The 24,560-nt window shown below is 37.2% G+C and overlaps 1 protein-coding gene across 2 annotated transcripts in view; it reads left to right on the forward strand.

The window, feature by feature from the left end:
- Positions 1-798: 798 nt before the first annotated feature.
- The window catches only part of HDAC2 (histone deacetylase 2), a 34,500-nt gene continuing 10,738 nt past the window's right edge, over positions 799-24,560 (forward strand). The window contains exons 1-6 of one of the 2 annotated variants that reach the window (XM_019742905.3): positions 799-1,095; positions 9,172-9,284; positions 10,357-10,474; positions 12,126-12,200; positions 12,611-12,749; positions 22,458-22,599. In XM_019742905.3, the coding sequence (XP_019598464.1) occupies positions 1,044-1,095; positions 9,172-9,284; positions 10,357-10,474; positions 12,126-12,200; positions 12,611-12,749; positions 22,458-22,599 (639 nt within the window). In that variant the 5' untranslated portion in view covers positions 799-1,043. The remainder of the gene's footprint in view (positions 1,096-9,171; positions 9,285-10,356; positions 10,475-12,125; positions 12,201-12,610; positions 12,750-22,457; positions 22,600-24,560) is intronic. The other variant, XM_088795504.1, reaches the window with a different exon arrangement.

Consider the following 24,560-nt stretch of genomic DNA (forward strand, 5'->3'; position numbering starts at 1 on the left):
GATCATCAACAGTTGAGACTACCAAATTCCTCAATCCGTATGTATAAAGAAGGAATAGAAACATGTCTCTGCGTTGTTGGAAGTCTCAAATGACTTAACAGGTTCGCTATTATAAATAGGAATCAATTAAATACATAATAAATGCAATGGTTAGACCCGAGCCTAACACATAAGCGAGTTCCATAAATGCTCATTCAAACCCAGGAAGTACACTATACTCCTGGAAGTCTGTGATACGTAGGTTTCCTTAACAGGTCAGAACCTCAGTGCAATTATTGGTACAAAAAATAATAATAATAAATGAACAAAGAGAAAACCGAGGTGACCCAGTACAGAGGGCCGCGGGGGACAGACCGGCAGGGTCGTGGGCTCCGGAAGGGTACCAAAGTGGTCTCTCCCCGCCCGGCTTGCGGCACGTGGTCGGTAAGGGCGGGAGCTTCGCGACAGTGGAGGATGGGAGCGGCAAGAGACAACTCGAAAGGGGTCTGGGCGGCCAAGGCTTCGGTTGGGGAGGCGCCGACTGCGCAGGCTCAGGATAGGCGCAACCACTGTGCGACGATGTGAAGGAGGGAGCGTTCACCCACTCCAAGTTCCTTTTATCTACTTGAGCGAACCCCTTCCCTTGTTTCTCACTTTACGACCATATTTTCCCCCACCCTCTGAAAGTTGCTCACCAACAGAAGGACTTTTATCCAAAGACTGAAGAGCGTTCTTTCCCTAGCTTTGCCCCTTCCTCCCCGCCGCGGAGGACACAGTGGACACGTCCCACCTCCCCTCGGCGTCCGGAGGTGGTTTGACTTACCCCTCCCCCTCCCCAGTGTCGCGAGTTGGCGCCGCTGCCACCCCCTGCTCCGCGCTCTCGGCCCTTCGGCCGGGCGGTACCGAGCCCTCGTGGCGCCCCCTTGTCTCCTCCCTCCGGCCTGCCCTTCCCCGCGGGACTGCCAGCCCCCACCTTCGCCCCAGTCCTTTTTTTCTCCCCGCCGAGTCGCGGCGGCAGCAGCAGGAGGAGCCGGAGCCCGGAGGCGGCGGTGGCCGGGGAGCCCATGGCGTACAGTCAGGGAGGCGGCAAGAAGAAAGTCTGCTACTACTACGATGGTGAGAGGCCGGGCCGGCGGGAGGGTGGGCGGGCAGGGCTGGGGCGCCAGGCCTGGAGCCACGCCGGGCTCTCAGGCCGCCGTCGCGAGTGGGCGCCAGTGCTGAGGGGTGGGAAGGAGGAGGGACCGATGTTTTGCCGCATCTTAACCCGTTGCCGACCCGACGCTGTTAGTGGGAGCCCCTCCGCCGCTAGCGGCCCCCGGGGACTCTGCGGCGGTAGCCAGGTGGACGCCCCACTTTTACCCCCTGCTGCCCTCTTCAGCGGTGCAGTCCGCCGCCTCTGCGTCGGCCTACCCCGGCTTCGCGGTGATAGCGAAGGGGACCGCCCTCCCTGGCGTCTCTCACTCCCGCCACTCTCGGGAGAGGACATTAGGGGGTGCCCTGCTTCGGCCTCCTGCACCCGACCCCTCCCCCCAGGTCGAAATATCTACCCCGGCCCAGGAGCCACACAAAGCCCGGCGGCCGCGAGAGCTCCGCCTCTTCAGTCCCCTGTGCTTCCCCCCCCTCCCCATCGGCGCTGGTTTCTACCTCCCGCAACCCCCCCGAGTCTGCTAGTCCTAGTGCCTTGTGCTTTCTCCGCCTCCAGCGTCACCCCGGACCCCTCGACCCGGGTCAGTGCTGCAAAGTAGTTACTGAGGGTGGTGGCCCACGTCCGGCTGAGGACACCCACTGGTGTTTTGCATGGGCTCCATCCCTCTCCTTTGTTCGCCGGGTTCTTTGAGCGCCACTTTCTCAGCATTCAAATGAAAAGGCTTCACTTCCTCAATAAAAATTAGGGTTTTCGAGTTTGAGGCAGTCTACGCGGGAAATATGACGTTGGTAGGGAAAGGTGGAGCTGTTTCTGCTTGTTTTGTTGATCAGACTCGATGGGTCTTGGCTTGCCTCTGAGAGGTGGTTACCACCCACTTCTTTGTTACTCTTTGTTCGATCAGGAAATACCACCCTGGTTTGGAGGTTTAGGAGAGCATTGGCATCTTGCTTGTGAAAACTGTTTCTGGGTGGTGGCAGTCCTGGTGTAGGAAAACTTTGAATAGTGCAGAAGTACTAAATAATCAGGTAAGCTTGAGCTCACGGTACATATAGTAAGTAATAAAAGTCATTTTAATTTTAGGGGTGTTTCTAATTTGGAGTTGGAACAGTAACATTAAATCTCTGAATCCTGTTTCCTGAGCCAGCCTAAATGAGACTAAATCGAGTAGTCACCTGTTTTACAGATTTCAAAAAGACATTAACATGGTAAAATAGTTCTTCGTAGGTTACTCTCCAGAGAAGGAATTCTAAAATTTAACAAAGCTAGGCTTAACGACCTGAAAGTCCTGTCTAATTTGTCTGAAGCAATACAAACTTTGGAAGCTGTTTCCTACATTAGGTGTATTATAAATCACAACATCTTAGAGAGGTGGAAAGACCTTAGAGGACTAAGTCAGAATAAATTTGACTTTAATTTAAAAACGGCCATACTGTATCAGTTCAGTTAGCAAGGATGAATCTTTTAATGCCTGTTTTTTTAATAAAATAACCACCTGTGTCACTTATGGAAAAATGTGAAATCTTAACAGAAGAAATCCAAATTATCTGATTTTTTGGAAGCTAGTACAAAATAGTAATGGCCATGTTTTAAAAATATTTTTTGAGAGGACCCTAGTTATGTGTAATACAGATTGGTTTGAAATTACGCCATCTTGGAGGAGTGGAAAATGGGATTACATTTTAACATTAACTATTAAAGTTTCTCATAGTTCGTTCTTTAATACTTCATGCATATTTTGGGTCACTGGTAAAACACTGGCCTTTGAATTCCTTGATCAAATTGGAAAGTAAATAACCAGGTGTGTAAGTTAATTTTTAAAACTTGTTTCAAAGATTTAAAGATTGGTTCTTGTTGGAACTTGGGGTAAAGGAGAAAGTTATAAAAAGGTTGGGGTAGTGCTAAGACTCTTCCTGAAGCTGTTAGTTGCTGTTGACTGTGATAGGCTCTGATGAAGTAAGCTGTTTGTAACTTCTTGTCACCAAACTTGAACTATAGAACCAGGAGGTACACTTAAGTAGCAGTTAAGTGTACAGCTGCTGGTTTCTGGACACATTTATGATGAGCCTTTGTTGAGGGAATGGGAGCAAGCACTGGTCCCAAGGGCAGGATGCAGGATTGATAGGTAGAGTGGAAATAATTCAAGCCTGGTGATTGTGACTTAATACTTTATTGTAGACCATTCAACTGCTTTACCTGATGGCCAACAACAGGTGTATAACTGAATGTTTGCAAATTTATGATTAGGTTTACTGTCTTTAGTCTTGTAGAATGGAACTTGTAGTTGCTTATATTTGGAATATCTGGGTTGTTGGGAGGACTAATAAAATATTTTGCAGAGATTATTAAATTGAATAGGTATCATGCTAATTAGTATGTGATAGTATGCTAAGCTCTGCACATTTAATTCCGAAAGTTTACATTTTTATTACCAAAACAACTATTTTGTCAACTTATGTATAAAGGTAGCAGTAGTGGTATCTTTCTTTTTTTAATTGTGAAAAAAGAGGATGCAAGTAAAGCAGCTTCTGCATCAGAGAATTCTGTGACTCGAAGGTATATAACATGAATTAGGTTGGGAGTGCATAGTGTCAGTAGTAATAGGGCCCAAATAGTTTGCTAGCCTAAATTAACTAGTTTCAATTTGTTGGTAAAGGAAATAGAAGGAAGAAAAATAAAAAGGAGTGGAGTAGTAAATTCTATAATCATAGGAATACTACCTTTAGGCTTAATGGAAGGAGCATTAGGTACACTTTAGTTGACACATAGAAAATGTATCGCAAGTGAAAGTGACTTCTAAAGACACATGTTTTTTTTCTGTACACTTGACAGTCTTCAGTATTGCACCCTTTAGATCACTAGAATGCTAGTTCCAAGTGAACCTCCAGGCATTGATGAATGAGGTATCCTTAAACCTTTGAAAAGTAAGAGAAGTTCTTATTTCTCTTACTATAGCTATTGATTCATGCCTCCCAAGTTTCCAAAAACATACTTCTAAAACTTGGTCATCTTGTTGTATATATTGCAACATTATTAATCTGTAAGATGATGTAGCTAGTTAGTCACTGAGATCCCTTCTGGCTTTAAAATGATATGATTTCTGTGCTTAAATGTAATTAGCAAACCAGGCTATGTTTGGCCATGATTACAATTCTCATGTTTTTAATTCTTTATCTAGAAATGATAACTATTCTTTGTTTTGACTTGAACTTGAAGCCAATTACATATAGTGCCTGTATTCAATATAATAGGGCTGTGTTTACAGTTGACCATTGAACAACGTGGGTTTGAAATACATAGATCAACTTATACACAGATTTTTTTTTCAATAAATATATAGTCAACACTCCATATCTTCGGTTTTGCATCTGTGGACTCAACCAATTACAGATGCGAAGGACCTACACTGTATGTATTGTTCTATGCCATTTTATATAAGGAACTTGAGCACCTGGAGGTTGTATCTGCGGGAAGTGGGGTAGGGGGAGAATGTCTTGGAACCAATAGCCTGCAGATACTGAGGGAGAACTATATAGTTAAGTTATATGTGGATTTTCAGTTGCACAGGGGTGGGTGTCCCTAACCTCTACATTATTCAAGGGCCAACTGTATACATAATTTATATAATTATATACATATTGCTCTCTGCTAAATTTTTTATTCCTCTGATAGGGTGCTTGGAGACAAGTGGTTCAGAGAAAAGCACTCAACAGTATACAGAGACAGAATATAAAAGTTCATACCTTCCAGTATATTCCTAGTTTTCTCTGGCAGATTATAAGAATTCTACTTGGCAGTCAACTAGTGACAAATTTTCTTAGACATTTATTTCTTAGACTTTTCATTATTGGTGCCAGTTTCTTTTGCTAGATACCCTTTAATACAACTGTTTGGGTTCTTAGCTGTACCGTGTTTGGCCAAAAATAAGACTTAGCCGGACAATCAGGTCTAATTCGTCTTGGAGCAAAAATTAATATAAGACCCAGTCTTATTTTACTATAAGACTGGGTCTGTAATATAATATAATACCAGGTCTTATATTAATTTTTGCTCCAAAAGACTCATTAGAGCTGATTGTCCATCCGGCGAGGTCTTATTTTCAGGGAAACAGTAGTATAAATATTATCCATAAAATAGGTAATCATTTTTTGGGGGGCAAATTAGAGTACTGAATGAATTACAGCAGCAGTTCATAAATACCAATGGTCTTAATTATACATAATTATTTAAACATAGAACATAACTCTTAAAATAGGACTTGAGTTGGTGATAGCGCCAGCTCGTAACAAGGTTGCCAGTTCAATTCCTGCATGGGATGGTGGGCTGCGCCCCCTGCAACTAAGATTGAAAACAGCGACTGGACTTGGAGCTGAGCTGCGCCCTCCATGACTAGATTGAAGGACAATGACTTGGAGCTGATGGGCCCTGGAGAAACACACTGTTCCCCAATATTCCCCAATTAAAAAACAAATTCTTTAAATATGTGGGTCCTCTTCCCCCAGGTATTCTTTACCTCTCACTTCCTTCAAATTTCATCTTATCAGAGAGGCTGTTCCACTATTACCTTAATCCCCATTACTGCTTTTCTCCCTATCACTTGTACCACCTAACTTTTGTGTTTCCTCCCACTAGACTATAAGCTTCATGAGGTCAGATAGTTTGTTTTGCTTATGTCTGTACCTCCACCATCTAAATTTTAAAAGGTTAAAAGGTTTTTGAATTATTGATGAATAAATGATTAATACCTTATATCTTTATAGAGAGAGCATTTTCATTTAACATTCTTTCTAATTCTTACAATCACTGAATTACAGACAGGTAGGATTATAGACATTTTGTCTATTTTACAATGAAAATAGATTGATATCCCTGTGCTTTCCTTAGTCCACCCCGTATGCTTTTCCACATTGACTAGTTTTAATATCCAAGGAGAGGTCAACACCTGGTACCTAAAGATGCCCCCTACCCCCACCCTGGTGACATAAGAGTGGGATCTATTTTTCACTGCTACCAAAAAAAGTATTTATAGCAATTACTTCTTTCCCTTAACAAAAACTTTAAATGCTCTTAATGACAGATCCTTAAAGGCAGCAGTTGGAAATGGGAGGAGGTAGCAATTATAACAATACTGAAACATGGATGAGGCCAGATATAAAAGTTGAAGTATAATGATGTTTGTACTGGTTAAAAAGTCTTATACCTCTATATTTCAATAGCAGTCGGCTTATACTTTTTCATTATGCCAGTTTTGGGTTCAGAAATATCAAATAGGTTTAATGTCTCTATTATGTGTCAGGTAGATAAAAGACTATTTTAGTCTTAAGAAGGAAATAAAAAACTATATTAAATAGTAAGAGAGGATACCTTTGTTAGGTAATCAGACAAGGTAAGGCCTGAAGGAAGAGAATGAGCCAACCATAAAAGTTTTCCTATATGAGATGTTGCAGACCACAACGGCCAGGTAGTTAGAAAGAACCTGGGGTACTTAACCAAAGGAAGCCAAGAGGAGGACAGGGGGGAACTGGGGTGGGGTGGGGTGCCGGACTAGGTAGTAAAGGGCCAGACTACACAAGACTGGGAAGAGATTCGGAAAGCCATTGAAGGATTTTACGTAGAACTCTTGCAAGTGGAGAAAGGATGGTAGAGTGATAGAATGTAAGACTGAGAGCAAGAATTAAATGCACGTTGTCCACATAAAATGTAATGGTTGCGGGTGATAGACATGGACATATTTAATGGAGGTTTTGGAAGTAAAACCAATGAAACTTGGTGGATTGGAAATGGACTGGAAACTGGGTAATGGTGGTGCACAATGAAGGATGGTGCACAATGAAGTTTTCTGGATTGAGCACTAAGTGACTCATTCCTGAGAGAAGAGCATTTAGGTCAGTACTGTTCTGACTTACTGAAGTGCCCAGAACAGTGCCTGGCCCATGGTAGGCTCTTGATTTGTTAAATGAATGAATGAACTTGAGAAATCCTGATGTTTAAAGGTTATCGGAGTGACTATGGGTAGGAGTAGAATTCAGGAAAGTGGCACTGTGGAAGTCAAAACTCAGTGTTTCAAGGAGAAGAGTGGCCAGTTTGTTAAAGCTGCTGCTAGTGGACTAGTCTGTGGAAGACAAAAATAATACAATAGCTTTCTTTATTTTTTCCCTAACCGTGTTTTAGTCAGCTTATCTTTAGAGGTAAAGGTACATTCACACTCCTGAAATCCAAAATGATCTGAAAATTGAGGGAGAAAAAAAATTGTAACTCATTTGGAATCAAAAACTTAACCTGAATTAATATTCATGATCTTTATTCCATTTATTGTGAACATTCACACATCTTTGCTGGAGAAACAGTAAGGTTTGATAATAGAATGCTGCCCAGACATTTTGTCTTGGTAATTCTTGGAGAGGCAGATGGAAGTTATGTGAAAAGTAGAGTTTCTTTATTTACCTTTGGTAGTAATAATAACTTAGAAATACCTTCCTTACATTAACTTGGAAATGGAGTGGGAACTGGGTAATGTTGCTTTGTAACTCTAATGGGGAAGCTTTCCATATCTAAAAATTCATTGAGACCAGGCTGCTTTCAAGGAACTGTATGTACTGCCACCATGTAGGGCAGAGCTTTATAGCAGATCCTTCCTTGGAAAGTAGTTTGTTTCCTGCATTTATATAGCCTCTGAATTGTGATAAATGAAGAGGAATGTCACATATCCCCATAGCTCTGCTTTGCTATATGTCTATATTTTCTTAGTTTTGCAATTGTTAGCACCTGCCTTAAGAAAGGTGGCTTTCCTTAATGACTTTATATATTAATTGTTTCAGAGAGCTTGTGTTGAAAAGGAGGGGTTAAGTACATTAGAGGTGTGATACCAACAAGATCAAGTAGTTATATTATTAGAAACAGTATTAGGAACAGGTGAACATACTATTATAAAATACATGGAAAAGAAAAACAAGTTTTTGAGTTCTCAGTTTACACTAAACAAAAAAGGTAGTATTTATGCAGAATTTTGAAAAATGTTTTGACCCTGAAGGTGAGTAACATGGCATTTTTTATTCCTAACTTTTATTACATAAACCCATGTTGAAATGAATGACTTCAAGCCATTAAAATCAGGTTGGCTGTCCTAACAAAATTTTGGAATTGCTTAATTAAAGTTAGAATTAGCTAGTAATAAAAGTAATTTCTAATTTAATAAAAGCTATTGTAAAAAGTGCCTGTCACATTATAAAAATAGATGTATTTAAGAGACTTCCTTAACATTTTATTACAGAAACATTGGCGCTTTACCTGAAAATACTGATTCTATTGAAATTTGTAGATGAAAATATGTGATTTTGGTGTTAATCTTAAGATCTTATGCATAAGTTTTAAGACATTGGGGTAGAAGATGTTATGAAAAGCTAAGTTAGGATTTACAATTTCAGTGGTGAAGAATGAGACAAAATATCCTTACTTCCTCAAAAAATGTCATGACTATGTCATCAGAGCAAAACCTATTTAGGGTCCAAATTTCAGTTACCAAAATTTCCCTTATAGAGTCATATGGACATAGAAAGTTTTAACCCCCATAATACCAACTATAAAGGATTTCTGGGATGCCAGTGAATCGTCCAAGAAGCAATATTTGCTGTAAAATTTAAAAATCATACAAGTGAAACTCAGAGAATTTATTTTAAGCATCTGAATTAGCCAACAAATGCTAAAAGCAGGTATCATTTTAAGGAACAAAAACTATGTTTGTGAGTGAGTAAAGTGTTTCATTTGGGCTGATCCTAAATAAGAAATTTTGGTAAGCTGTAAATCAAAAAACTTTCTTGCCTTAATAAATAAACATAATGTATTAATGGCGTCATCAGCATGTAAAAGTGTGTATAAATGTGTCTTGGTTTTCTAATAGTTTGAAAGTAGCAAAATCTAGTCATTTAAGATTTTAAATAAATCATATTTAGATTGTAAATCCCTTAATGGTGAACATTCATAAATTTAGATAGTTCATGCAGATTCTCTGTATTGTCTGTATTGTTCAGTTTGTATCTTTTCTATTTTAGGTGACATTGGAAATTATTATTATGGACAGGGCCATCCCATGAAACCTCATAGAATCCGCATGACCCATAACTTGCTGCTAAATTATGGCTTATATAGAAAAATGGAAATATACGTGAGTATACCTTTTGGTAAATACTCAGCACACTTTTTTTTTTTTTTTAAGTACTACTTTGAAACTTGATTTATTATTCCCCTTGGTGGAGGGCATTTAGCAGATGAAAATATCTGGAAGAAAACAAACTACTGTTTTTGTTTTCTGCAAAGAAACCAAAGTGTGGGAGCTGTAGCCTCTTTTTTCTCTCTTCTTTCAACTCTTTTAAAGTTTACCCTACTCCAGGTTTTCATATTTCTAGAGAACAACTCTATTTAGCATACTAAATATTTTTGTTACAATAATTATTGATGTGTCTATGCTTACAAAGAGTTGATTTGGGACTATTACGAAAGTTAATCCTACAAATATTTATAGGCATATGGAACACTGTGTTGGTGGGCAAACAATACAAAACAATGAAAGATACAACTGCCTTAAATGCTTTTGTAGATTAAGATGGGAGTACATATAAACAGATACAAGACACAACAATTCTTACCTATTTGGAGAGAAAAGAGAGACTTGAAGCAGTTAACGGTCTTGGGGTATATATGTAAGTGATTTTCTTTAGATACAGACATTCAGAGAAGAGGCGGAGTTGGATAGGATTTTTAAGCAGAAAACCTTTTGGAAGAAGTGTCAAACGAAATGGAGCTCTTCAAACAAGGATGATTAGGATAGGCAAAGGAAAAGAGACTATGAACGAAGACTTAAAATGGAGAATGAGTCTCATTCTGGGATGTCATTGAAATCAGTGAATATAGAGCAGGTTTGTGATAGAAAAAGAGAAAGTCAAGTTTATGAACATGTATTTGATTTGTATTTCCACAAAAATAAAAGGAGTGATTAATTCATATTTGGTGTTAGACTTGTCTAATGCTTTTTAAAGAGTATAAATTAGCTTTGGAATTGACGATTATTTACTAAAACACACGTATACATTTGGATTAGTGTTGTAATTTTTGTTTCTTGTTCTGGAAGACCTACTTCTTTTGAGAGGACTCTTAGGGGAAATTGTTTACTTTGTGTTTGATAACTCTGATATAACCAGTTGTAATTCCACAATTCTGACATTTATTTTTCTTCACAGAGGCCCCATAAAGCCACTGCTGAAGAAATGACAAAATACCACAGTGATGAGTACATCAAATTTTTACGTTCAATAAGACCAGATAACATGTCTGAGTATAGTAAGCAGATGCAGAGATGTACGTTTCTATGTTAAATGTATATTATGTGTATAATTAGTATTGATAAGTATAAATAAGTATTTTTGGAAGCTTATAATTAGAGTTATCCAAATCTAGGTATTTTTTCTGATCTAAAATAAAATAGTTTTAATTATTTATTGACTTGAAAAGACAATGTACAAATACAGCTATAATACTTTCAAAAAACAACCTACTGAAGGCTTGGTCTGCCAAACTGCCAACGAGCTGTTTGGATGTTCCCCTGTTCTTTATTTTGATCCCAAGTTAACTTTGGAATGATGGATATTAGTAGGGAGACCTCACTCCCCGGCTTTAAAAAAAAATGATTATACGTTAATTGTCTTTGGCCTGGTGTATATACCCCTTGTCCGCTATTTGTATGCTTTAGTTAATCTGGACTGTAATACATGTACTCTGCTGCTTCCCTTTATTGTAATATTAATGAAGCTTTTCATTTTTTTCTACATAATGTTCTCCCTTATCTTATTACAAATTAGTTCGCTTGAAGGTGGAATAGACAATATCATCCTAAAATAATTGGAACTGTCTTTTAAAGTTTGATATTGAATTTCATTCTCATCAGTGTTTTTATTGATGAACTTCAGTGGTGATTTTTTTAAAAAGAACAGTTTCAATAATACTAAATTAAGTGTAGTTGCTAGAAGTTTCATATTCATAGAATTCCATATACATTGCTACCATATGTTATTTCATTCTATTCAATAAAATGCTATAATAAAATCTGTTTTTAATGGACATTCAAGTCAGGCTTAGATTAAGGAGTCATGGGTAGATCTAGGGCAAACTAATTAAAAGATTGATTTAAAATTTACATAATACTTAGTTCTATAAGATTATGAACATATCTGAGAAACTAAAACTTATTCATTGTAGTACTAATAAATTAAGGGTGTATGAAGCTATTATAAAATAATGACCCTTATTGAACAGGTTATAATTTTGGGGGTGGGGAGACACTAAGAATGAGTTACGTGTATACATCTAAGTCCCTTTCATTCTCTCAGTACTAAGGAACTAGATATGTTGCGATGTGTCATGTATCTATGTTTTGTTTCCTTGTACCTTAAGTACCCCTTCTATATGGCTGTCATGAATCTAGTTAATTCTTACCGTGTTTCAAGATCAAGGTTAACCATGGGCATAGGCAGCCAGCTACTGTATCTTTTTAGTACTCACTAAAATACATTTCAAGGTTATGGATGTTCTGTGTACTTAAGGCGTTTTTTAAAAAGTAAGTCATAAAGCAAATTAACTTATTTATACTTTTTTAAAATCTTGATTAATTTATTGTCATATATTTGAGAAATGCCTAGAAATTTAAGTCCATGTTTTAATGTAATAAAGGTAAATATTCTTTATTTTTATAGTTATTGATTTCTTATTAATAGAGCAGAGATAGTGCACAAGTAATCCTGGTAAGATTTGGTGGTGGTGTTTCACATTCTTTAATTACCCTGGATAAAATGATAAATCATATTTTTAAATTGTAAACTTTAGATTACTTCTATGATTTGTATGTTTTATGGTTATACCAAACAAAAAGTTATCATAGGAAGTGTTTTTTGTAAGAAAAAGCTGTTATTAATTCACAGAATATGTTGAAATTAATGAAATTCATCTTTCATAGTTAATGTTGGAGAAGATTGTCCAGTGTTTGATGGACTCTTTGAGTTTTGTCAGCTCTCAACTGGTGGCTCAGTTGGTAAGTGTCCTGATTCAATCAGACTTAAAAGTTGATTTAAACTTGGTATGGGCCTTTTAGAGGTTATTCCTTTAAAGCAAAAATGTTAATGCTGGTGGATTTTGATAATAAATAGTAGTTAGTATGTTTATAGTAGAGTACAATTGTCTTTGACGCCAACATTTATGACTTTTAGTTTCTTCTTCCATTGTGTTTTCACTTTCTTTTTCCTCCCTCTCTTCTAGCAACCGTACTCTCATTTAATCAGATCACAGCTATAGAAAAAATATTTAAAGAGAAACTGCTGTTAGAGTCCTAGAAAATGATCCTTGTCTTTTATGGCATACTTTTTCCTAAAAGGCTTTTTGTCTAGTTACACTAACTTTTTTAATTTTAAACATTTTTAAAGTCTATCCCATCCTGTTTCTTAGCTGGAGCTGTGAAGTTAAACCGACAACAAACTGATATGGCTGTTAATTGGGCTGGAGGATTACATCATGCTAAGAAATCAGAAGCATCAGGATTCTGTTATGTTAATGATATTGTGCTTGCCATCCTTGAATTACTAAAGTAAGTTAACTTGTATTGATATTTTTTCTATGAAAAATTTTTTTAATTAAAACAATAAAACCTGTGTCTTTTTTAAAAAACATCAAGTTAACAGTACGTTGAAAATAGTTAATGGTGAATCTTTCATTACAAACCATTGTGGAGACAACAGGAAATTGGCCTAACCTTTGGATTGTTAAGAATGAAAAATGCATTTAAATGCCTTTTTAAAAATAGTAGTAATAGTTTTGCAATTTAGATTTGAGTTACAGTTTCGACTAATGAAAAATGACATGAGCCTGGAAGTTAATGTTCTAATAACATTTTGTAAATTTTAACTTTTGAAAGCAAATACTGGAAACTTGGGTTAAAGGAAACTTGGTTACCTATTTAATTAAATGTAGGCCGCTGCCCAGCTTCCACGTAAAATAAGGCTATCTATTCTCTAAAAATGGATATTATTATCTCTTAAGTTGCTAAAAGAGTTAAAAGTTATCCTTGACTGCAGCTTGAGAGAGCTGTCTGTAGAGTTCACAATACTTGTGAATTTGGAGAGTTACAAAGTTAGATCTTTTTTTAGCCGTCATCAAACTAGCAGGTCTTAGCAGATTCCACTTGATTGTTCTGAATTAGTGCTTTCTCCCCTTTGAAATGTTCTTACCTGCAGTTATTCCATGAATACTATTTTTAGACTGGTTTTTCAGTCACTTAAAATCTGGTATTGACTCAAATAAATAACTGTCCTGTGTTCGTTGACTAATCAAGAGCCAAGAAAAACCACTTAAAATCCTTTGTCTTGTTTTTAATTTGCTATTGATGTTAGTTGCTGTGTCTTCATCTCTAAGCAACAGTTCTTGCCCACATGCTAGTCTTAAGCAAGTTTAATTTTTCTGTACACATTTGTTCAATTGGTACAATTAAACATGATTTAATTGACTGTTAAACAGCTTATGAGCCACTCAGAAACTTCTTGCTCACAGCTTTATTATTATGAAGAAATTCTGCTATGATGAGACATTTTGTTTTTTATATCCTAAGGTTTCTGGATATAGGTTGCTTTCCTGTGAATTAAGAATATTCTTATGAATGCTTAGTCTGGCAATGTCAGTTTATATTCTTTTAACAGTCATGGTATCCTTGTAAAATAAACACAGTGCTCTGCTATCTAATTCAGTAACAATCCTCACTTCACTGTGCTTTAAAATTTTTAAAGGGTGACATTTGAAGATTATTTTCCTTTTCTTCTTGTTTTGACATGGGTATGCACTGGTAATAAGACGTGGTTTGTGATACATGTGATTCTTAAAATGCATTTGAGTTATAACGGTTATTGCGATTTGTAGTGTTCCAAGGAACAGTGAATTGATGAGTGCCACATGTACTCTTTCAATCTCAGCAACTCACCTCTGCATTTGTAGTTGAAGCCCAAAGGAAACCATAAACAAATGAGCATGACTATATTTCAGTAACACTTTATGGACATTCACATTTTAATTTCATTTCAATGTTATGTATCATGAAATAATCTTGTTTTGATTTTTTTCAGTCATTTGAAAATGTAAAAACTATTCTTAAAGGTTGTACAAAATGAGGCCATTGACCATTTGGGTCTATGGAGCATAGATTGTCAAGCCCTATTTTATAATATTGAAGATTTACTAGAGATGTTTTAAAGGAACAATTTTCAATATGGTATCTTTAGTTATTAATATATAGAAATGTACTATGTTTTTAAGCTCATAGGAGATTTCGCAGAGCTTGTAAGTATATTTTTTTCTATCTACATTGGGCCTAAAGGAGGATTGAAAGGTATGAATCTCAATTCTCCTTAGCAACTGCAGGAATGCAGTGGTGCTGACCTCCTGGTAGCTGCAAATTCCCCATATCTGCCCAGGCTGCCACCTGGAAAACTTTTGGTGACAGGTGGGCAGCCCCAGTTCACGCTGCAGCCTTTCTTGGGTGCCTCTCCGGGCTCCATGGGCCAAGGTGAGCAGCAGTTGGTCACAGTGTTGTCTGGACATTTTGCATAGTGGCCGTAGGCTTGGCACTGGAGCAGCTGAATTTGCATTAAGTTTGTGGACACTACCCACCCCAGCCCAATGACTCCCAGAGATCCTATCCTATCCAACTCTGGCGGCATCACCAGGGGCACTGTCAGCATCAGGACAGCCAGCCCAGCCCAGCACACTTGAGGAGACTATTTCAGCGGCTGAGCTTTATGGGGGGCTGGCAGGTGACAACAGGTCTAGGGGGGACCCTGGGCCCAATACTGATGGCAAATTGCCTTGGATCACAGTGAGGGTATCCCCATATGCCTCCAGAACCAGCACTGACAGCATCCAACAATGTATAGCTTTGTAACTCCTACCAGGTAGCCCTGGGCTGATCATAGACAATGGCTTAACTTGGCCTGCACAGGAGCCCTCCCAAGAGGCACCAGAAACAACACACCCAGAAGCAGACTTCAGACCAAAACAGAGCACCACTCAATTAGCCTCACAAGCAGCACACCCAAAGGCTGGTCTCACGAGGCAAAAGTGCCGCTGGGGTGAATCCCTTCTCTGAGGGGTCAGACGCCACAGCAGCACATACACTGTGGGCATAGCCAGTTCTTGCAGCCAGTCAGCCTGCGAGTCAGTCCCACCCACGGACATGCCAAAAACAATTAAGGCTGAACTAACAGGAGAGGACACAAAACACACATGAGGGACACTTCCTGGAACACGCACAGGTGATCAGGGAGACTGCACTACTGAACCACACAGGACATCTACCACATAATGCCACCTGGCAAAGAGTGAGAGATATAGACGATCTACCCAATACATAGAAATGAACACAGAGTGGCAGCCAAAATTTGGAAAAAAACATGTCCCAAATAAAAGAACATGAGAAAACTACAGAGAAAGACCTAAATGAAATTGAGGCAACCAACCTACCATAGACAGACTTCAAAACACTGGTTATGGGGAGGCCAGTTGGCTCAGTTGGTTAGAACACAGTGTTCATAACACCAAGGTTGCCAGTTCAAGTCCCACATGGGCCAGTGAGCATCGCCCTCCACAACTAGATTAAAAATAATGACTTGACTTGGAGCTGATGGATCCTAGAAAAATCACACTGCTCCCCAATATTGCCCAATAAAATATGACAAAAAATAACCTGGTTATAAGAATGCTTAAGGAACTTAGTGAAAAGTTCAACAAAGAAATAGTAAGTATAAAAGACATCGAAACCTTAAAAAAGAACCAGTCAGAAATAAAGACTAAAATAAGTTAAATGAATAATACATTAGATGGAATCCACAACAGATTAGGTGAAGCATAGGATCGAATCAGCGATTTAGAAGCCAAGGTAGCAGAAAACACCCAATCATAATAGCAAAAAGAAAAAAAGAATTTTAAAAAAACATAGTTTAAGGGACCTCGGGAACAACAAAAAGCATAACACCATTTGCATTATAGGAGTACCAGAAGGACAAGAGAGGGAACAAGAAATTGAGAACTTATTTGAAGAAATAATGACTGAAAACTTCCCTAACCTGGCAAAAGTAATAGACATACAAGCCCAGGAAGTGCAGAGGGTCCCAAACAAGATGAACCCAAAGAGGCCCACACCAAGACATCTAAGTACAATGGCAAAGGTTAAAACAGAATCCTAAACACAGCAAGAGAAAGATAACTAGTTACTTACAAGGGAGCTCCTATACGATTATCAGCTGATTTCTCAACAGAAACTGCAGGACAGAAGGAAGTGGCATGAAATATTCAAAGTGATGAAAAGCAAGGACCTACAACCAAGACTACCCAGCAAGGCTATCATTTAAAATGGAAGGAGAGATAAAGAGCTTCCCAGATTTAAAAAAAAAAAAAAAAAAAAAAGTGGCTATAACCATTCAGTATCATCAAGCCAGTATTACAAGAAACATTAAAGGGACTTGTTTAAGGGGGGGATGTGGTACAGACAAAAATGAGTAGTAATTATGGCAGTAACTATGTACCTATCAATAACCTCTTTAAATGTGAATGGATTAAATGCTCCAATCAAAAGATAGGGTAGCTGAATGCAGGACACATCATGTGCTGTCTACAAGTGACCCATGTCAGATCAAAAGACACAGATTGAAAGTATAGGAATGGAAAACGATATTTCATGCAAATGGAAACAAAAAAAGCTAGGGTAGCAATACTTATAGTAGACAAAATAGACTTTAAAATGCAGGCTATAATAACAGACAAGGACATTATGTAATAAAGGAATCAGTCCAACAAGAGGAGATAACCTAGTAAACATCTACCATGTTTCCCCGAAAATAAGATATAGCCAACATTCAGCTCTAATGTGTCTTTTGGAACAAAATTAACATAACACCCTGTTTTATTATAATAAAAGACCCAGTCTTAAATTAATTTTTGCTCCAAAAGACTCTAGAGCTGATTGTCTGGCTAGGTCTTATTTTCAGGGAAACACAGTATGCACCCAACATAGGAGCACCTAAATATATAAAGCAAATATTGACCAACATAAAGAGATCAACAATAATACAATCATAGTAGGGGATTTTAACACTCCATTGCACCAATGGATCTTCCAGATAGAAAATCAACATGGAAATAGCATCTTTAAATGATACGCTAGACCAGTTGTATTTAATTGGTATTTTTGAACATTCCACACCAAAGAAGCATAATACACATTCTTTTCAAGTGCACATGAAACATTTTCCAAGATGGATCACATATTAAGGCCACAAAACAAGTCACAATAAATTCAAAATTGACATCATACCAAGAGTCCTCTCTGACCATAATGGTATGAAAGTAGAAGTCAATTACAAATAATCTAAAAACCACACAAACACATGGAGGCTAAATAACATGCTACTAAACAATGGATGGATTAACAGGTCAAGGAAGAAATCAAGATAACTTGAGACAAAATGAAAATGAAAACACAACCCAAAAATCTATGGACACAGTGAAAGTAGTCCTAAGAGAGAAAGTCATAGCAATACAAGCCTACGCTACTTCAAGAAATGAGAAAAAATCTCCAACAATTTAACCTTACACTTGAACTACAAAAAGAACAGCTAACAAAGCCCAAAGTGAGTAGAAGGAAGGAAATAATAAAGATTAGAGTGGAAATAAACAAAATAGAGAATTAAAAAAAGACAAAAAAAATCGATGAAACCAAAACTGGTTCTCTGAAAAGATAAAATTGAAAACTCATCAAGAAAAAAGAGGACCCAAATAAAATAAAAAAGAGGTACCACGGACATCACAGAAATACAAAAATTTTAAGAAAATATGAGCAATTACACTAAAAATTGGACTATCTGGAAATGGATAAATTCCTAGAAGTACACAATCTTTCAAGGCTGAATCAAGAAGAAACAAAACCTAAACTGACCGATTACTACTACGTAATGAAATCAAATCGGTAATCAACAAACTTCCAACAAATAAAGTCCTGGACCAGATGGATTCACAGGTGAATTTTTCCAGACATTCAAAGAACAGTTAACACCTATTCTCAAACTAGTCCAAAAAATTCAGCAGGGCTGAAAGGTTCACAAGCTCATTTTATGAGGCCATCATTACCCTCAGTCCAAAACTAAACAGACATTACAAAAAAGAACATTGTAGGTCGATATATCCTTGATGAACATACATACAGAAATCCTCGACAAAATATTAGCAAACTGAATTCAGCAAGACATCGAAAAGATCGCACACCATGATAAAGTAGGAATTATTTCTGGGATGCAAAGTTGGTTCAATATCAAAATCAATTTAATGTGATACACCACAAACAAAATGAAAGATATATCAGGTGGAGAAAAAGCATTTGAACAAAATCCAGTATCCATTTATGATAAAAACAGCAAAATGGGAATAGAGGGAACATATCTCAACATAATAAAGGCCATATATGATAAACCCACAGCTAACATCATACTCAATGGTGAAGAGCTAAAAGCATTCTTCTTAATATCAAGGATGTCGACTTGCACCACTTTTATTCAACATTAATACTGAAATCAGACCAAAAAAAAAAAAAAAAAACAGAAGGCATCCAAATTGGAAAGGAAGAAGTAAAACTCATTCTTTGCAGATGACATGATACTATATAGAGAGAACGCCAAGTATACCACCAAAAAAACAGAACTGATGAGTGAATTTAGTAAAGTAGCAGGACACTTTAGAAATTGGTTGCATTTTCATACACTAATAATGAACTATCAGAAAGAGATATTAAAACAATCTCATTTATGATTGCTTTAAAAAAACAGAATACCTAGGAATAAATTTAACCAAAAAGTAAAAGACCTGTACTCTGAAAATCATTAAGACATTAATGAGAAATTGAAGAAGATACAAATAAATGGAAGCATATACTATGCTTATGGATAGGAAGAATTAATAGAGTAAAATGTCCATACTACCCAAAGCGGTCTATAGAGTCAGTGCAATCCTTATCAGAATATCAATGCCATTCTTCACAGAACTAGAACAAATAATCCTAAAAGTTACATGGAGCCATAAAAGATCCTGAATGACCATGGCAATCTTGAGAAGAGAAAAAAGTTGGAGATAAAAGGCTGCCTGATACAAAACTATACTACAAGTCCATAGTAATCAAAACAGCATGATATTGGCAAAAACAACAAATGGATCAGTGAAACAGAAATCCATAATAAAGAGCTCAGAAATAAACCCATGCCTATATTGTCATTTAATCTATGACAAAGGAAGCAAAAATATAAATGGGGTAAAGAGAGTGTTCAATAAATGATGCTGGGAAAACTGCATCTTTTTATTCCATATACAAGAATAAACTCAAAATGGATTTAAGACTTAAGTGTAAGACTAAAAACCATAAAACTCCTAGAAGAAAACAGGCAGTAAACTCTCCAACATTACTCTTGGTAATATTTTTTTCTGGCATATCTCCTCAGACAAGGGAAGCAAAAGAAAAAGAAACAAATGGGACTACATTGAACTAAAAAGATTTTGCACAGCAAAGGAAACAAATCGAAAAGACATCCTACTGAATGGGAGAAGATACTCTCCAGTGATACATCTGATGGCTTAATACCATGTTGCCCCGAAAATAAGACTTAGCCAGACCATCAGCTCTAATGCATCTTTTGGAGCAAAAATCAATATAAAACCAGGTATAATATAATATAATACCATGTCTTATATTAATTTTTGCTCCAAAAGACGCATTAAGAGCTGGCGGTCCGGCTAGGTCTCATTTTCAGGGAAACAACGGTATCCAGATTTTATTTTAAAAACTCATACAACTCAACTCCAAAACAGCAAACAGTGGTTTGAAAATGGGCAAAGGACCTGAATAGACGTTTCTCCAACGAGGACATACAAATAGCCAATAGACATATGAAAAGATGCTCAATATCACTAATCATCAGAGAAATGCAAATTAAAACCACTATGACATATCACCTGACACCTGTCAGAATGGCTATCATCAATCGAAAAACAAGTGTTGGCAAGGATGTGAAGAAAAGGAAACCCTCGTGCACTGTTGGTGGGATTGCAAATTGATGCAGCCTCTACTGGAAAACAGTTTGAATGGGCCTCAAAAAATTAAAAATAGAAACACCTTATGATCCAGCAATTCTATTTCAGGGTATTTATCCGAAGAAATCCAAAACGCTAATTTGAAAAGGTACACCCACCCCTAGATTCACTGCAGTGCTATTTACAATAGTCAAGATAGGTATCCAGCTGAGGTGCCCATCAATAGTCGATTGGATAAGAAAAGGTGGTACATATATACAATGGAATATTACTCTGCCATAAAAAGTGAAATCTTAACCATTTACGACAACATGGATAGACCTTATTAAGAAATAAGTCAGTCTGAGAAAGATAAGTACCATATAATCTCACTTGTATGTGGAATGTAAAGAAAAAATATAAATGAACAAACAAAACAGACACAGACTCATAGATACAGAGAACAAACTGATGTTTACCAAATGGGAGGGGTGTTGGACTGGATGCAAAAGGTGAAGGGATTAACAAGTACAAATTGGTAGTTACAAAATAGTCACAGCGATGTGTAAAGTACAGTATGGGGAATATAGTCATTAATATTATAAAAACCATAGTGTCAGGTAGGTAGTAGACTTATTGGGGGGAATCACGTCATAGATTGTATAAACGTATAACCACTATGCTGTACACCTGAAACTAATATAATATTGAATGTCAACTAAAAAAATCAGGGATGTTAAAGTACAGCGTAGGGAATATAGTCAGTAATATTGTAATTGTACAGTATCTGATGGATAATAGACTTAGTGGGGAGATCACTTTGTGAGGTATATAATTGTACCAAAAAAACAACAACATTCAAACTTAATAAAAACTGGAGAGTAGTTCATAACCTCCCATTTACCCATCTTCCAAATTCAAGAATTTTTATACATTTGCATGATTCATCCTTTTTTTAATTCTCTTTCCTTTGCTGAAATATTTTAAAGAAACCCATGACATCATTTATGGTACTTTCACATATACATATACACACAATGCAATATGAAAATTGTTACACACAGTCATAATGCTATTATACCTGATGCAGAATTCTTTGGTATCATCTATGCTGAGTACTAATGAGGACTTTTTTTTTTTTTTTTAACTATTAATAATATGAACGTGCTGAGATTGTTTCTTCTTTGTTGTTTTTTGCACTTGTCATGCCCTCTGCCAAGAAGGCTCTACCCTGAGACCTTCACACGGTGGACTTCTCATCATTGGATCTTGGCTCCAGTATTGTTTCCTCAATAGAGGTTTTTTTCTAATCACTAAAGCTAAAGTAATGTCTTCTTTCCCCATCCCATTTGTCACTATCTTAGTCTGTTTTACTGCCTTGTTTTCTGTTTACTTGTTTGTCTTCTTCACCTCCTAGATTGTAAGTACCATGAGAGTAGGGACCTTGTAGTTATGCTGTGTCCATTGCTCTGTGCCCAGGACCTGAAAAAAGGTCGTTACATAGAGTAATGAAGTACATGTTAGAAACAAGTCATCTGCTAACAAAGATGAATAAGATTCCAAAATTTGCCTAATTTTTTATAACCATTATCTGTTCTACAGCTGATTCCCATCGCAGAACTTTTCTTTTCTCAAGGGCTTTAACCAACAGCTGTGTTTGCAAAAAGTGCTTGGTGGTTGTCCCTTTCAGGACATTTAATCTTTTACATCTTAAATATTTTGTAAAGTCACTTCTGATCTGTTGTTGAGAGGCAGTGTTTTTAATGACATAACTCTTGACATAACTAATTATTTGAGCTTGCAGCTAATATAAATATCTATTTTGGCCTATATGAAACAGGATGAAATTATTTTGTAGTCCACCATAGTCTTTAATAAGTGATTTGAACTTCTTTTACTTAGTACATCATTTGTATTCCATGTTAGGGGATGTTTTTTATTGTTATATTGCCAGTTGCTGAGAACGTTCTTTAGCATGAGAAAAAAATGTAACTCAGTAAACAGATACGATTTTATTTTTAAAAAAGGTCCAAGTTTCAAACTGTAACTTCAGATGGTTGAATGGTCTCTTAGGTTGGGAATAAAATAAGAAAGGGGATTAAGCATTCTGGAAGGAAAGCGCTCAAAAATAGGTTTTCTCATTCCATGGTGGGTCTTCCCATTTTAAAACCTTTAAAGCCCTAATTTACGGCTTTCTTTTCAGGTATCATCAGAGAGTCTTATATATTGATATTGATATCCATCATGGCGATGGTGTTGAAGAAGCTTTTTATACCACAGATCGTGTAATGACTGTATCATTCCATAAATATGGGGAATACTTCCCTGGAACAGGAGACTTGAGGGTAAGACTGAATTTTGTCCGAATAAATATGAGATTAACCGAGGAGGCTAGTAATCCTGTACCTGAACTAATGTTTTTTCCTGAATCATTAATTTGAAGCTTATATGTAGACTTGAGTCATTTTATATGCTATAACATCTGCTGGAATTCACTTTTACTGACTATAAGCAAAAATTTAATGAGTACTTACAGGACTTTCTTTGCTCAGCTATTTTCTTTGGTTGAGTAAATATTTTTGAATATCCACAAAGCATGGAGCAGTTTCCTTGATGTTTGAATCTTCAAAACCTACTTGACAGTAACACACATTGTTATTGATTAGAAAGATTGGTGGAATAACATAATTGACTAAGTCTTTTTCAGGTTCTTGAACTACCCTTTTATGATTGGTCTTGATTTAATAGGTACAATTTTAATCTCTTTTTCTTGGGCTTCTGAAATTTGTATTAGAGACTCTTGGGGAAGAGAAAGAATACCATAGCTTATCCTGCCTATTACATGAAGCTCATTTATTTGTTTTCTTCTTTCATTTGGTGCTTTCGTATTTGTGAATGTAAAAACCACTGGTCAAATCCTGTTTCTCCAAACTTCTTGAAGTATTTTTTGCTTCACTAGAGGGTTGTGTTTTTTTGTTTTGTTTTGTTTTGTTTTAACCAAACCACATGCATGTCGAAGTTTATTCAGAAATGTAAACAGCTGTTTTTAATTCAGCCTGGATTATATAGGAGATTTCTCTTACCATGGCCTTCCGTGTTAGTTCTAAAATACATTGTTAAGGTTATTTTACAAATCTGTAATACATCATATAGTTTATTTAGCAACCAAAAGTTTTAGAGTGGCCTTATTTTTCAAATGTGTGACATTTCTTTAATTGACTACAAGATGATGTTTTTTCAGTAATAGTTGTGATGGTGAAACCTTTATTTTTATTTATAAGTGGGTAGGCTGTTGTGGGGACAGAGCCAGGAGTGCAGTTTCCAGGCTCTCGCCCTCACGTGGAAAGGTGCTCACTTGGGTAGTAAATGGCCATAACCTGTGATTGGATGGCCATCAGCTGTGGCTAGTTGGCCGTCAGCTGTAACCAATGAGCCATTGGCCACTAATATAACTGCCGTGGCTCCCCTAGCAGAAAATGGGGGGCTAGCAAGAAGATGGTGGCTGAGCTAGCAAGCGCGGATTGCAGTTAGCATGGGGATTGCAGCTAGCAAGTGGGGTTGGTTGGCAGAGAAGCAGACGGCAGGTTGCAGATCGAGTGGATCCTGTTTCCTGTGTCTCCAACCCAGCCACCAGCGAGAATATAGCGGCATGACTCCCTTATCTATGGCTCCGTGGGTGTTCCTTTCTGGCCTCACCATATGCGGGGTGCTCCTATGCGGGGAGGGGGCATTCTTATGCGGGGAGTGGGACTAGAGACCTCACATGACACCTGGCATGACAGCTGTCAGTTTAATTTATTTCGGTTTAAATTATGTGGCTTTTAAAATTGCAAATTTATATTTTCAGTTCCTTGTTGGTTAGCTCCTTCGATGCCGTTTCCCATTTGGTCTTATCTTAAAAACCAGTATGATCCCTAAACTAACAAAATCAGCATCAGCTGGAACTTGTTAGAAGTACGTATTCTCAGGGCCAGAAACTGGATTATTCTGCGCACTAAAGTTTGAGAACCACTGCTCCAAACCAGTAGAATTTATTTGTCTACAGTCACCCCACTAGAAATTAAGGAAAAGCCTTCCCAGCTGTAAGCTGAAGGAAGGATAATGCCTTTGTCATATAATCCTACTTAAGCTCAGAAATGGTAAATGGCGGTCTCTGTTAAATTTCTGACAGTATTCTTATGGTTGTTAGAAGTTTTTGGAAAATATTGGAGAATGCTTGTTTTAAAAAGATTTGAGAAAGACTTTCAATGTCTCTTCCTCACTAAGATTTTAAAAATACTCAGTGTATGAAATGTCATCCTAATAT

The sequence above is a fragment of the Rhinolophus sinicus genome, chromosome 2 (assembly GCF_057876585.1).
Source record: "Rhinolophus sinicus isolate RSI-liver-muscle chromosome 2, RSI-T2T, whole genome shotgun sequence".
NCBI classification, from domain to species: Eukaryota; Metazoa; Chordata; class Mammalia; order Chiroptera; family Rhinolophidae; genus Rhinolophus; species Rhinolophus sinicus.